The 14,276-nt window shown below is 50.4% G+C and overlaps 1 protein-coding gene across 1 annotated transcript; it reads left to right on the forward strand.

Annotated features, from left to right (window-relative positions):
• Positions 1-990: 990 nt before the first annotated feature.
• BNIP5 (BCL2 interacting protein 5) lies at positions 991-13,258 on the forward strand. The gene is made up of 11 exons (XM_060109046.1): positions 991-1,615; positions 2,992-3,111; positions 5,227-5,291; positions 5,527-5,767; positions 6,792-6,923; positions 8,107-8,165; positions 8,488-8,728; positions 9,595-9,726; positions 10,622-10,686; positions 12,091-12,333; positions 13,223-13,258. Exons 1-11 carry the CDS (start codon positions 991-993, stop codon positions 13,256-13,258), a joined length of 1,959 nt encoding a protein of 652 aa, XP_059965029.1.
• Positions 13,259-14,276: the final 1,018 nt, after the last annotated feature.

Below are 14,276 nucleotides of genomic sequence, written 5' to 3' on the forward strand. Positions count from 1 at the left end.
TGGAGCTTGGGCTTCAGTAGTTGTGGCACGTGGGCTGTAGAGCGCAGGCTCAGTAGTTGTTGCGCACGGGCTTAGTTGCTCCGCAGCATGTGGGATCTTCCTGGACCATGGCTCAAACCTGTGTCCCCTGCATTGGCAGGCAGATTCTTAACCTCTGTGGCACCAGGGAAGCCCCGGGATGTGCTTTGAAAGTGGAGCCAACAGCCTCCGCTGATGGATCAGATGTGGGGAGCAAGAGAGAGAAAGGAGTTAGGGATGACTTCAAATGTTGGACCTGAGCAATTGGAAGAACAGAATTGCCGTTTACTGAGCTGTCTTGTGAAATATTCTTAACAGCCTGTGAGATAGACAGGTAGGTCTCAGGCACATTTCAGATGAAGACACTGGGCCAGAAAAGCTGCAGGAGCTGCCTGCAGTTTCAAGGGGCAGGACGTGGCCTCTGGCTCCAGCTGTATTCATTTCCTATTGTTGCTGTCACAAAATACCACAGACTCTGTGGCTTTGGAATAACATGAATCAATTATCTTACAGTTCTGGAAGTCAGAAGTCCAAATTCAGGGAATTCCCTGGCCATCCGGTAGTTAGGACTCCACACTTGCACTGCAGGGGGCTGGGGTTCCATCCCTGGTCAGGGTACTAAGATCCTACAAGCTGTGCAGTGCAGCCAAAAAAAAAAGTCCAAAATTAGTCTCAATGAACTAGAATGAAGGTGTTGGCAGGGCTGTGTTCCTCCTGGAGGCTCTGGGGGACTAGCTGTGCGACCTGGGGCATGACCCCCTGTAGATCAGCTTCCTCCTCTGGGAAATGGGACAAGGGTAGCCCTTCCTCCCAGGGATGCTGAGGAATTTCAATGAGACAACAGCTTCGAGAGCTGATGGTACTCACAGTAAGGGTAGGTGGGTTGGGCACATGGGTCAGCGCTGCTAGCCAGCCCACCCGGCAGACTCCGAGGCCTCTTCTAAGGGAGTTGTCTGTTTTGGTTGCAGTGAAATGGAGCCGCCGCGGGGCCCAAGGAAGCTTCTGTCAGGGAGGAGAGCCAGGTCTCTGGACAGGCTGCAGAACCCCCAGAAGGATTCAGAGTCGTGGCACGGCCGGTGCATTTCCCGGCCCACCAGCCCCTTCGGGAGGATGCTGCGCCGGACGGCCAGCGATGGGGCCAGATGTCCCAAGAGCCCAGCTCAGTCTGAGGAGGCTCAGGGCACCACGGCTGCAGCCCTCAGCCCGGAAGAGACCAGGGAGTTTCTCCCCAGTGAGCAGAGGCCTCTGCAGGACACCAAGAAGGACAAGGCCCAGTGTCGGGCCCAGCAGGGGTTGCTGAGGACCATGATGAACTTCTTATTTGGGATGGGTCCTGAGGAGCCCAAGGAAAAGACCAACAAGAGGGCCAAGGGGAAGGAGGGCCTCCCCGAGCCCGCAGAAACCCCCGAGACACCGGGCGAGCCAGCTCCCAGGAAGAAAGCCCACATCAAGAAGGCCAGCCGCAAGAAACACGGTCACAAGAAACATGGTGCTGAGGAAACCAAGGGGATCCGAGATCAGGAGGCCAAAGGGCAGGAGGCCAAGATGGCTGGTGCCTCATGCTGCGAGGAGGCTGATCTGGGCCCAGCAGCTGGGGGTGAGCAGACCATGCCCATTTCTATGGTAACCCCACAGCCACCATCCCCCACCCCAAGGGCTAGGGTGCTCTGAGCTGGCTGCTCAAACCTCTCAACAGAGGGGGACTTGGAAGGTAGGGCCACTATCAGGAACAACACCACTTCTTTTTTTTTTTAAATAAGATTTTTAAAATATTTATTTTATTTAGTATCATTTATTTTGGGCTGCATTGGGTCTTTGTTGCTGCGCGAGAGCTTTCTCTAGTTGTGGCGAGCGGGGGCTACTCTTCATTGGGGTGCACGGGCTTCTCATTGCGGTGGCTTCTCTTGTTGCAGAGCACGGGCTCTAGGCGCGTGGGCTTCAGTAGTTGTGGCTCGTGGGCTCAGTAGTAGTGGCTCGTGGGCTCTAGAGCGCAGGCTCAGTAGTTGTGGCGCACGGGCTTAGTTGCTCCGCGGCATGTGGTATCTTCCCGGACCAGGGCATGAACCCGTGTCCCCTGCATTGGCAGGCGGATTCTTAACCACCGCGCCACCAGGGAAGCCCAGCACCACTTCTCTGAGGCAGAGCAGCACCGTGGCTGAGAACTTGAGGTCAAACCCCAGTTCCACCACTTGCTGGCTGTGTGACCTGGGGCTGGGACTTTCCTCCCTGAGCCTCCATTTTTTTTTCCCCTTGATACAATGGAGATGGTAACAGTTGCCATCTCGGGGGGTGGCCATGGCCCAGAGCTGACACACGGGAAGTGCTTCGTAAGTGGTAAATGTTATTGTTAAGTACTCTGGATTGAGGAGCACGGACCAGGGAGAAATAGGAAGACAGAGGGGAATCAAGGAGGGAAGCCCTACCCTCCAGCACTAGTCTACATGTGAGGACTGGGGGTGGGTGACAGGGAAATAGAAACAGCTGGCTTCTGGGGTACAGGTTCTAGACTTGGCTCCATCAGGAATAAACTTGCTGTGTGACCTTGAGCAAGTTGCTGTCCCTCTCTGGAACCTTTGATTCTCATTTGTAAAATGAAGGAGCTGTTCCCCAGGGTGCCTTCCTTTTCTGACGCTTAGCGTCCTGGAGTTGAATGTTCCACAGGCTGCTGGAGGAAGATGAAGCTTTGCACTATAGGACTCAAAACTCACCATGTTTTTAATGGGGGAGAAGGGACGCAAGGAAGATCCAAGATATGTTGGGGGTGGGGGGAAGGATGTCTGGGTAGAGGCGGCCTCTTTTCAAATGGAAACCTTGGTGGGTTTCTGATTTTTTTTGGTTAAGCCTAGAGCTGCTCCAGCAGTCCCTGTCCTGCTGTGAATTCTATGCTGTTTTATTGTGTTGATTAGCAAAGTTGGAAGAATGTCACTGACACCCACACACTGCCCCACTCACTTGGTTTCATCTTTATGACAGGAGGGGAAGTTTCTGACCTCCGCCAGTTCTTGCTCCTTGAAGGTGGAGGTGCTGGAGTCGGGAAGGTTTCTTCCCAAGCCACAGGTCACCAGGGGGAAGAGGAGCTTGGAAAGCCTGACAGTGAGTCAGAATCTTCTTAGTGCCCTCTTTGCCTGCAGCTGGGGCAGCTGTTAGCAAATGAGGTGGAATGCTCCCGATGCCTGCTTAGACCTCTCAAAATGTGTGTGCTGGGCTTCCCTGGTGGTGCAGTGGTTGAGAGTCCGCCTGCCGATGAAGGGGACACGGGTTCGTGCCCTGGTCCAGGAAGATCCCACATGCTGCGGAGCAGCTAGGCCTATGAGCCATGGCCGCTGAGCCTGCGCGCCCGGAGCCTGTGCTCCGCAACGGGAGAGGCCACAACAGTGAGAGGCCCGCATACCGCAAAAAAGGAAAAAAAAAGAAATATGTGTGCTGATCTCGCCCATTCTGGTCACATTTACATTAGAGTTTCACAGAAGGGAGTCTCAGGAATTAGACTGGCTGCTGGCAAATACTCCTGCCTTGTGTGTTGGGCATGGGACTTTTTTTTTTTAGTCATTTTAAACTTATAGAAGGAATATATACATATATATACATACACATATATATACATATATATTTAAATATAGAGAAGAGTGGAAAGAGTAGTTCTATGCACACTCATATACTCACAATTGTTAACAGTTGGCCATATATGCTTCGTGTGTGTATAATTTTGTGCTGAACAATTTTAAGTAAAATGATGCTTCAACCTTAAATCTTAAGCACATATCTGCAAGAAATAAGAACAGTCTCATACACAACCATAGTCTTGTTATTGTCCCTAATAAAAGAAATAATGCTGTATTAATCTAATCCCCTACAAAGAATAGGCATATTTTATTTTATATATATTTTTTTTAATGAATTAATTTATTTACTTATTTTTGGCTGTGTTGGGTCTTCGTTGCTGTGCGTGAGCTTCCTCTAGTTGCAGCGAGCGGGGGCTACTTTTTGTTGCGGTTTGCCCGCTTCTCATGGCGATGGCTTCTCTTGTTGCAGAGCACGGGCTCTAGGTGCACGGGCTTCAGTAGTTGTGGCACGCGGGCTCAGTACTTGTGGCTCGCAGGTTCTAGAACACAGACTCAGTAGTTGTGGCTCACGGGCTTAGTTGCTCCACAGCATGTGGGATCTTCCCGGACCAGGGCTCAAACCTGTGTCCCCTGCATTGGCAGGTGGATTTTTAACCACTGCGCCACCAGCGAAGTCCCAAGAATGGGCATATTTTAAACAATATGAAATGGAGAAGCTATGCATCTGTCAAAGAATAGCGAAAAGGCATTTAATTGGTTATTTTGCAGGATAATTGTCTTCTCACATGAGAGGGAGTTGTCTGGTAGACTGAGTCAAAGTACAAAAGCCTAACAGGATTTAGAAATGAGAGAGAAGAGAAGGGTGAAAAAACCTGCAGATAGCCTGGGAAGAGGGAATCTTGTTTGCACCTTCTTTTGTGTAAACTGATCAGCTGGCAACTAAGCAGAGGCTCCTTTGGGCACATTGTCTTTGGGTAGGTCAAACTGAAATATCAAATAAAACCATTTATGTTGTTTGGGCTTCTCTGTAAAGCCTTGGCAGTGTAGTTGGGGCACCAATGGGGCAGGCTACCTGTGTCATGCCTGCTGGAGTGCCTCTGTCCAGCTTAGTTAGGCCTGGTCTCCATCATTTCCCCTGCTGGAATTTTGTAGGTTGGATCAACATTAGCCTTGCAAAGTATTTCCAAGCACAGTCTCTCATTTGATGGCCTGAGAGCCTTCTGAGGGAACCAGGATGGGGATTATGATCCACACTTCACAGAGGAAGAGATGAAGGCCCAGAGAGATTAAGAGACTTACCCAAGGTCACACAGCTTGTCAAACCCCAAGTAGATATGCACAGGTCTGCAACGTTCAAAGGAAATCATGGGGCACAAGTTGAATGCTTGAAGGACTGACGTGAAACTGCCTGCATAAAATTTCATGCTTTGGCCTAGTACCCTTCGCCTGTGGATCTTCCAAGCCTCTCTCAGAAGGACCAGCCCCTGAAATGTGGTGCTTCTTCCACACCCCACCTTCCGTGCTAAAGGAGTTGTCTTAAGAGGACCCTGAAGGCCCAAGTTGATCTCAGAACTCCAAGACAGTCATTAGAAAGAATTCTCTGTACATCTAGAAAGATTAACTGGGTGCATTTGTTTTCTTCCAGAGGATACCATCATCCAGAAGATAGTGGAACTTCTCCAAAAAGTGGGAGACCAGTGGGAAGAAGAGGTGAGGGGCAAACTGTCTGCACAGATGCCCAGGGGCCTGCTGCCTTCCCCTCCTCCTCCTTGCTCGAGCCCCACCTGTCCTTCTGAGCCTCAGTGCTCCCCTACTCCGGGCTCTGTCACCTCCCTTGCCTGGGGCCACCCTGAAGCCCTTGGTTGTTCTTCAGTTGCTTCTTGGGGAGCTTTCCCCTCTCCTCAAGGTCAGGGGCCTGGCTCAGTTTCTCTCATCTCCCCCACAGCAGCGTCAAGCCCCTCAGCCAGAGGTGGCTCCTCAAAACCCAGCACCAGTCTTCAGGAAGAAATCCCAAGAGAGAAAGTCTAGCCTCATGAAAGCCTTTTCTCATAAGAAACATGGTTCTGAGGACTCCAAGAGAGCACGGGCTGCAGATGTTTCCAGCCCAGAGTCCCGGCCGCCCAAGAGGCCCAGCTTTCTGCCCCTGTGTGTTGGTGGCCATCGGCCCTCCAGCTCCAGCAGCCCAGGTGAGCAGGCTCACAGTTACCACAGCAACACTGCAGCTGCCTACTGCGCTGGAACCTTCCCCAAGGCTTGCATTGGCCATTTTCAGAGCTGCCATCCCAGTTCTGACTTTCGCTCTGCCCTGAGCAGTGTGGGGAGGGCGAAAGGGATACCTCCACGCACGAAGCCTCACTGTGTAGGCAACCCAGCTAAGCCCCTAGTGGAAATTGTGTTCAGGGATTTCCCCCAACTATCCTCATCTCTCTGTAGCCTCAGCTTCCACACCTTGGCAGAGGGTAGCATGTGCAGGAAGGAACTGGAGCCGGGGAGGCAGGAGACCTGGGTTCTGGGCTCCATCTCTGTGCTTCAATCTCCTTGCCTGTAAAATGAGACACTTCCCTGCTGTGTATCTGTATGCAATCAGTCCTCATTTTATGAATTACATCTTATTATCCTCATTTCACAGACGAGGGAACTGAGGCTTAGGGAGGTAAAACAATGTGTTTGTGGTCACATGGCCCATCAGTGATGGAGCCAGAGCTACAGGGAGAAAGGGTCCAGCCTGGGTGTCAGGGAGGAACAGCCCAGCAGGTCATCTTGGCCAGAAGAATGTATACTTTAAAAAGGAGAAGGCAGTGTTTAACACCAAAGAGTGGATCCCCCGTGGTGGGATTTCAGGCCACAAGGGGAGATATTTTCATGTAGGGGGATCCTGGCTGTGATGAGTTTAATTCGTGCCAGGGCATCAGGCATTTACTCTCCAATTCATGGATCAAGTCAAGATGGTGGAGGGATGAGGTCTCCAGGGGAGGGAGGAGAGGGGAGCAAAGCCCAGGAAAGGCAGCTGTATGGAAGTGCAAAGGGATGAGGGAGCTTGGTCTTCAGTACATCAGAGCCACGGGCCTGTCCAGCAGCTCCCCGCCACCCCAGCAAGGCCTTTGCATGCACTAGCCACAGAGTGCACTTTGGAGTCTCTGCTGACTTCTGTGCATTAGTTAACACCCTCAGACTGATGAAGCTCACTCACCATTTCCTCTTGCTTCTCAGGTGTGGAAGAACCTGAAGTCCAAGAGGCTCTGTCTACAGACAGTGGGGATCCAAGTCCCTTCGAGCTTTCCAACCCAGCAGGAAGCCGGGGACCCGAAGAGGACCTTCAGCTGGACAGAGCCTCGGAATTCAGTCAGTACCCTCTCTCCTTTTCTCAGAGGTCCCTTGGAAGATGTCTGGTCTGACCCCTCTACTTGCAGAAGAGAAACTGAACCAGAGAGAGGCAGTGACCTGTCCTTACCTGCCTCTGAGTGAAGCAGGCTGGGGAGGCAGCTCAGGGTCCAGAGCACAGGCCCCGAGCCAGGCTGCTGTTACTCTGTCTGAGCCTCAGCTGTAAAACCACAACGTTGATAAAACCCTCCTTGGTGAGGCCAACATAGGCGATACAAGGAAAGCATCGGCCCATGGCAAGGGGCTCGATAGATGGTACAATCTTTGGGCCTGGATTCAAATTTGGGCTCTGACCTCTCCAGCTGTGTGATCTTGGACAAGCTACTTCATCTCTGGTCTCAGTTTCCTCATCTGTAAAATGGGGGTAATAATAGGACCTACTCTCTAGAGTTGTTGGAGGTTCTAAATGAATTAATGATGATAATGCATTTAGAGCAGTACCCATGAGCAGCTAATAAATGTCAGCTGCCATTTATTGTGACTATTAGTGTTGTTGTCATGTAGCCCAGCTTGAGAACATAGCCCCAGGAGAAGTAAAGAGGATAGGAAAGGGGGTAGGGGCCTTAGGAGAGAAGCTGAACCAATGGTAACTGCCATCACTATTATTATTATTTTATCATTGGCAGAGCCGAGCCTAAGATCATATAATCACTGTCGGTTCTGTGTGTCTGAAGATCCGCTTCCCCTACCTCCCCCATTCTGCCTTGTTTGCTTTTCACAGAAAATGTGCCTTGAAGGGGAATTGAGAAGGGCCCTTGTTCTACCTAGAAGAAGAGGAAAGAGCGGGGTGAGGGGACTTGTGGGGACCAGGCCTTTCCTTATGGTCTTGAGACACCTTTTCCTGGAGGCAGGGGCCTCAGCTGTTTCCTGCACCTAACAAGGCACATCTAGGCCCTTTCTCAGTGGTGAATGAATAAGTGAATATGTTCCCGTGAAGCCAGCTCTGCCCGAAGGTTACCTCTGAGGAATCTGTGGTCCCCATGGGTTGGGCCTGAGACAACCTTAAAGGCAAGCTCATTAGCACCCCACCCTGGAGACCTGTGAGAATCATCCAGGGAGCCATTGGGCCTTAGGAAATGAAGACTGACCATAGAAAAGCTTTTCTCAACACTCAAGTGTGAGCAACCGCTTTGTTCTTTTTTAGAATTTATCCAGAAGATCAATGACCTACTCCAAGATGCAGAGGAGCAGGGGGGAGACAAGGTGAGGAAGACATTCCCCATGTACACCCTAGCCTTCACTATGGACACCCCTACCCTTACCTGGCACAATAACTTCCCTGCCCCCCTCCCAATTCTACATCTTGCCACAGCCTGGCTCCGGTCTCTCCTTCCCAGGGCCTCCTCTGACCACTGCAGGCTGTACTTGTTTCCCCAGCTCTGAGCACCAATCACCCTTCTCCCCTGGCCACACCCTCTGGTCCATAGTGGGTCTGTTTGTTTCAGGCGATGGTCTCTTTTCTCCGCTCACTTGTAACCTCCTCAAAGTAAGGGACCCTGCTCAGTTTCTCTTATCTCCCCCACAGCAACTTCAAGTCCAGGAGCCAGAAGTGGCTGTAGGAAACCTGGCCCCAACCTCCAGGAAGAAATCACAAGAGAAAAAGTCCAGTTTCAGAAAAGCCTTTTCTTATAAGAAACATAGCTTCAAGGAGCCCAAAAGAGGGGGTGCTGCAGGTGCTGCCAGCCCAGACTCCCGGCCGCCAAAGAGGCCCAGCTTTCTGCCCCTGTGTGTTGGTGGCCATCGGCCCTCTACATCCAGCAACCCTGGTGAGCAGGCCTGGGGTTGCCATGGTAACAGAGGCTGCCTCTGGCCCCTAGGCTTCTCCAGGGCAGGGTCGGCCAGCTGCTTGGTGTCCTGTGCAGTCTTGACTTTCACTCTCTGCTCTGAGCAGAGTGGGGAGGTGTGGGAGGGCTGTGGAGAGGAGAAAGGGGCCGGTTGCTGCCAGGACCCACCCCTATGACACACACCTTCACTCCCCCCAACCATAAACACCTAAAAACAAATGTGGTATGAGAGCAGTGCATCTGTTCCTCAGATACATGCATCAGAATCACCTGGAAAGCTCATAGAAAAACAGAAACCCAGGTTAGATAAAGTAGGATATGGCCTGGGCCTCTGTTTTTTCAATACACCGAACTATGAGGACCACTGGTGTACAACAATTCTCCTGACATTTACAGAGTGCCTGCTGCCTGCCACGTTCACACATATTATCTCATTTAACACCCCCACTCACAACCCTGTGAGGTCAGTCCTGTTACTCCCATTTGACAGATGGAGAAAGTGAGGTTCAGACAGGCTAAGTGACTCGGCAAAGGCTCACAGAGTTAAAGGGGAAGTGGGCTCACTTGGTGGGACCTGTTGGTAGGCCTGCTTGTTTTCCTCCCAGACCATGAGGAGGCAAAGGGGGTGGTTGGAAGAAAGAATGAGATTTCTGGAGGCACAAAAAGCACTGTGAAGTCCTCTGAGGCAGGTCCAGTGGGGCTGGGGGTTCCCAAGGAGGCTGGGAAACCAGGACCCTCCTCGAGCCAGAGCCTTTGGACAGCTTCTTGTCAGAACCTGGGTTCAGCGATGTGCTGGTGGATTTGAGACAGGTGCAAACATACTCACACCAACTCCTCTTTGCCCTCAGATCCGGAGGATCTGGAGTTCCAGGAGTCCTCACCTGCAGAAGGGGGGCCAGTTGGATCCTCAGAAGCACCCTCCCAGGCCAGAAGCCACAAGCCTGAAGCAGGACCTCAGCCAGATGGAGCAAATGAATCTAGTTAGTGCCACCCTGCTCTCTCCTGGGACAGCTGCCCCGGGGCTTCCCTTTTGCATGGATTTCACAGCCTGAATCCTAGTAGCGAACTGGGAAGACAGCTGACAAGTACCCCAGGAGACTCTAGAAGGGCAGAGAGGAGACAGGGTTGGCCTTTGAACAGGCGCTGGTGGGGCAGCATTGCAGGTGGACAACCTTCTTCAGGTAGAGAATACCTGTCCATTCTGTGGGATGTAATTTCACCCCCACCACATGCCATTGCTTTGCCTGAATGTTTCATATAAAATTCCTGTCTTGCTCTGGGTCTCATAACCAGTGGCGCACTGGCAAACAAACTCTGGGTAAGGGCGGGGGGATTGGGAAAAGCCCTGATTTGTAGCATTTGCAGATTTCTGTGGTATAAAATTCCCACCACGGCCAATTTCAAGCTGTTGACAGTTTATAACAACAGGTCCACAAATGTCCTGAGTATTTACAGTTAACTCTTGGTGCAAGCAGCTACCTGCACGTTGCTGTTTATAGCCCAGGCTGATGGTACATTCCTGTTGCATCAGTAGCCATGGCATTTGCCCTCCCTACATTCTGATGAGTTGTTCCTGGTCCCAGCTCCCATTCCTGACTACACTGTAGCCTGGATAAGGTCTCAGTTTCCCCATCTGTCAGAATGGAGCTGAATGTGGTGATAGGTGAGGCTCGGCAGGCCGAATTGCCTTCTATTTCTATACAGCTAACCAAAACAAAGCTCACATGCTCCAGCCCTAGTTTAGGGGAAGATTTTTCTTTGCCCTTCATATCTAATCTGTGTACTGTGTTTTAGAGACAAAATACTTCTGCAATCGATGGATGGGTTATTACAGAACATGTCAATAATCCCTCAATCCTTCTTTATTTTCCTTAGAGGAGCTGATCATCCAGAAGCTAGTGGTCCTTCTCCAAGAAGTGGATGGCCAGTTGGGGGAGCAGGTGAGGATTGCTCAGTCTCCACAAGGACTGGACCCAAGTTCAGTCCCCATCTTTGCATCTGGGTGACCGTGGTAGGCCCCTTAACCTCTATGAGCCTCTGTTTTCTCTTTTGCAAAATGGGGGATAAATACCTACTTGCCAAGGTTAATGCATATATAGAAAATGCCAGACACATAGCAGATGAGATCAATGTTAACTTAAAAATAATATAAACCTATGTGGCTCCCCCTGCCAGCCGAGACCTCCCCCAGTCCAAATCCTCCTTGAAGTTCAGTTCATGAGCCACCTCCCAGGAAGCCTTCTTCCCTGAGTCCCGCTGATCTCGTCCTCTGCTATCTGCCTTTCACTCTGTTTTGGCACGCACTGCAGTAATTATAAGGTCTCCAATTCTTTCAAACTTTTATTAGAGTTTCTTCCCTTGCTAGGTAGCGTGTAACATAAGGTTCCCTGCCTTTGAAAACCTCACAGACTACTTGGAGAGACAAACACAGATCCCATATGAAGAGGAGTTAGGTGTGAGCACAAGTCAGAGATGAGTAATCAGTGTAGCTGACCTTGTTAGTGCCTCTCTTTACCACCACAGAGCACCTGGCCCAGCTCCCAACTGCCGGTACCTGCATCCCTTTGCCTGAGGACTGGCCCCCAGAGCAGTTACCACCCACAGCTTAGGCCAGAATGAGCACTCTCCACCTCCCCAGGAGCAGCCCTCAACCACTGGCTGATGCAAGCTGGTGTACACATACCCCAGCTCCCTTATCCCTTGGAGGGATAACTCTGTGGTGTGTGTTCTTCGAGGGTTCCCCAAGTGCCCCGAGGGGATCAGGCTCAGCTGCCAGCCTGAGTGGGATGCCTTCCCATTCTTGCCCCAGGTCTCCATTCCCCCATCTGTGTTTGCCAGGATCACTTACCACATAAGTGAGCTGCATCCGAGTCCTGGTCTCTGGGTCTGCCTCTGGGGCGGAACTCAACCTAAGACATTTAGGTATTAAGAGGAGGAGGCTTAGGGTGGGAACTAAAATTCATCCAACATCCACTTTGCACAAAACATTAAACTATCTCACTTAATCTCCTCCCCCCAACGACAGTGTTGGGGAGGCACATATTATTACCCCCATTTTACACATGAGAGGTCACACAGCTCGGAAATGCTATTTAAGCATCTGTTATCTGAATCCAAAGACCTACATTTCTTTTTTTTGCCCCACTTTGTTCTGCTGGTGCAGCTGTACCTTGCAGAACAGATTCTGAGAGGCTGGGAATGGTGGATGAATTTAACAAAGGATGCTTGTCCCAGGGACAATGAGGCACCCAACCTGGCTGCATGGAGTTGGGGGGAGGGAGATGCTGTGGGGAGGCGTGTCCCTGCTGGCAATACTGATGACCTGCCTTCTTTTCTGCTTCCAGATCAGGCAACACCCCAGCTTTAAGAAGTTTTTTTACAAGCTCTCAGACTCTTCCCTCAGAAAGCTCGTAGCTACCCTGCGCACCCAGGAGGCCCACTCCACGGAGCCCAAGAGACCCTACCCGTTTGTCTTTGGTTTGGCTAACAAATGTGCTGGCAGCAATTACCAAGCCGCCCTCAGCCTCACGGGCCTACACTACAGGCGACCGAGTTTTAGCCAGTTCCCATACAGGGAGGACCAGCAGGTGAGAAAGGGCAATATGGCATGAGGGGCCACAGACTCACAATCACAAAGATCTGCTTTAAAGGAATGAAATGTCCTATTGGTGTTGGACACATAGGACCAGAACTTCTATATCCAAATTGTCCCCTGGGAAACCAGAACTTTATTGCAATGATGTCACCATCACTCAAACCCTTTGTCTTCTCCTCCTGGAATTACCTTTAGAAGCCATGTGGTAAGACTCTCAAGAAAGCTGGTCTTATTTCATGATACTTGTACCTCATCATTCGAATGGTTTTCCTAGTGGAAACTCGTCGTGACCTTAGACCTCTCTTTTCTCAGACTCACTGTCTTCTCCTGGAGAATAGGGATAATTTGCCCTCTAAAGCAGATTAGGTAATAGCTGATGGAGTGATCTGAGTTCTTTGTGAAAGATATTATAGAAACATCAATTCTGACATCCTCAGTAGCCCTAACTCCATCTTCTGGTTTTACTAGCCATTCATTCATTTATTTATTCAACCAATAGACATTCAGAGCTTCCTATGAGCCTAACTGTGCAAGATGCTATGAGAGCCTGTGGAAGGTTCTGTTAGTGGAAAAGGATAGAATGTTTACTGATGACAAAATTAAATATCAATTAAATGCTAAATTAGCACTAACTGAGGTCAATAAAGCAAGTTGGTTCCGGGAGCCTTCCAGGAAGTAGCAGGCATTGATTTTGACCTTTGAGGATAGAGAAGCTATAGATGGGGAGAAAGGACCAGGAGGACACTGCAGGTAGGAGGTACTGTGTGAGCAAAGACCCAGAGGTGGGGGCTAGTGGGTTAATGAGAAGTCTGTTGTTATCAGGGTGGGACCCATACATAATTGGGCTATGGCTAAGGCCTGTGTTCTTTTTCTCCTCCCAGAACGACACAAATCCTCAGAGCCAGAGTCCAGATTGAAAGCTATGCTTTGCACTCAAGTTCCCTGAATTATCCAAACATCGGCGGCTTTAGCCAGGAAACCCTGAAGATGTCCCAATCCAGTGCTTCACAGACATGACTGAAGACAAGAGTGGGCAGCCATTCTGCATCCTTGCACCGTTGTGAGCTTATCTCAGTGGAGAATGCAGAAATGTTCCTCCACAAAGCTGGAGGCAGAGGCCATGGGGGGAAATAGCACTGGACTGGGAGTTAGGAGACCAGGACTCCCCCTGCTCACCTGCCCCAAACTTGCTGCAAGACCCTGTCCATATCCCATGTTCCCTCTCCTCGCCAGACCTTGGATTCTGGGCTGGATTAGTGACCCGTCAGATCTCTTCTGGCTCTATTATGCTGAAGTCTCTCTAAAGAGAGGTAGTAAGTGCTTTCACTCTGTGGCTAAATATACCCACCCCACAGAGCTGGAGGCAATCTTTAAGTACTGACCAAATGAATGAATGGGGGAAACTCCTGACATCTAGGCAATTTTGCCAGGTATTCTCTGGGAGGCCTTGGTCCTCAACTGGAATTGTGCAACCAGTGGTTCTATCTCTAAACTGGGAGCTAGGGAGGAAATGGGGGAGGAGCTACCTCAGCGGGCATTGGTCCAGAGCAGTGGACTGGGAATCAAGGCCTTTGCATTCTGGGGCCAACCCCAGTGTGTAGTGCCAACTTATGTGCCCTTATTTTTTTTATCATGTGTTTTCTTGATCCACCAGGGCTGAAAATATGCCTATATCATGTAGAAGGCCTGTTGATACTTTTTTCAGATGTTGGTTTTAAATGTCCTAGTGTTAAAAATAAATTTTTGTTTAATCTGTCACCAGAATGTCCACATGCACTTAACAGATGGGCATCTATGTCTAACACATAATTTATTCAGTTGGCTGCACTGTAGGTGTCATTCAGATATGCTTGTTTGGAAGACCAGGAAGTGTTCTGGCCTCAGGGACACCTCCTGATTTCAAAGCACAGTGACTGGCACATCAAAAAGCAACTC

The sequence above is a fragment of the Mesoplodon densirostris genome, chromosome 10, assembly GCF_025265405.1.
Source record: "Mesoplodon densirostris isolate mMesDen1 chromosome 10, mMesDen1 primary haplotype, whole genome shotgun sequence".
Taxonomy (NCBI): domain Eukaryota; kingdom Metazoa; phylum Chordata; class Mammalia; order Artiodactyla; family Ziphiidae; genus Mesoplodon; species Mesoplodon densirostris.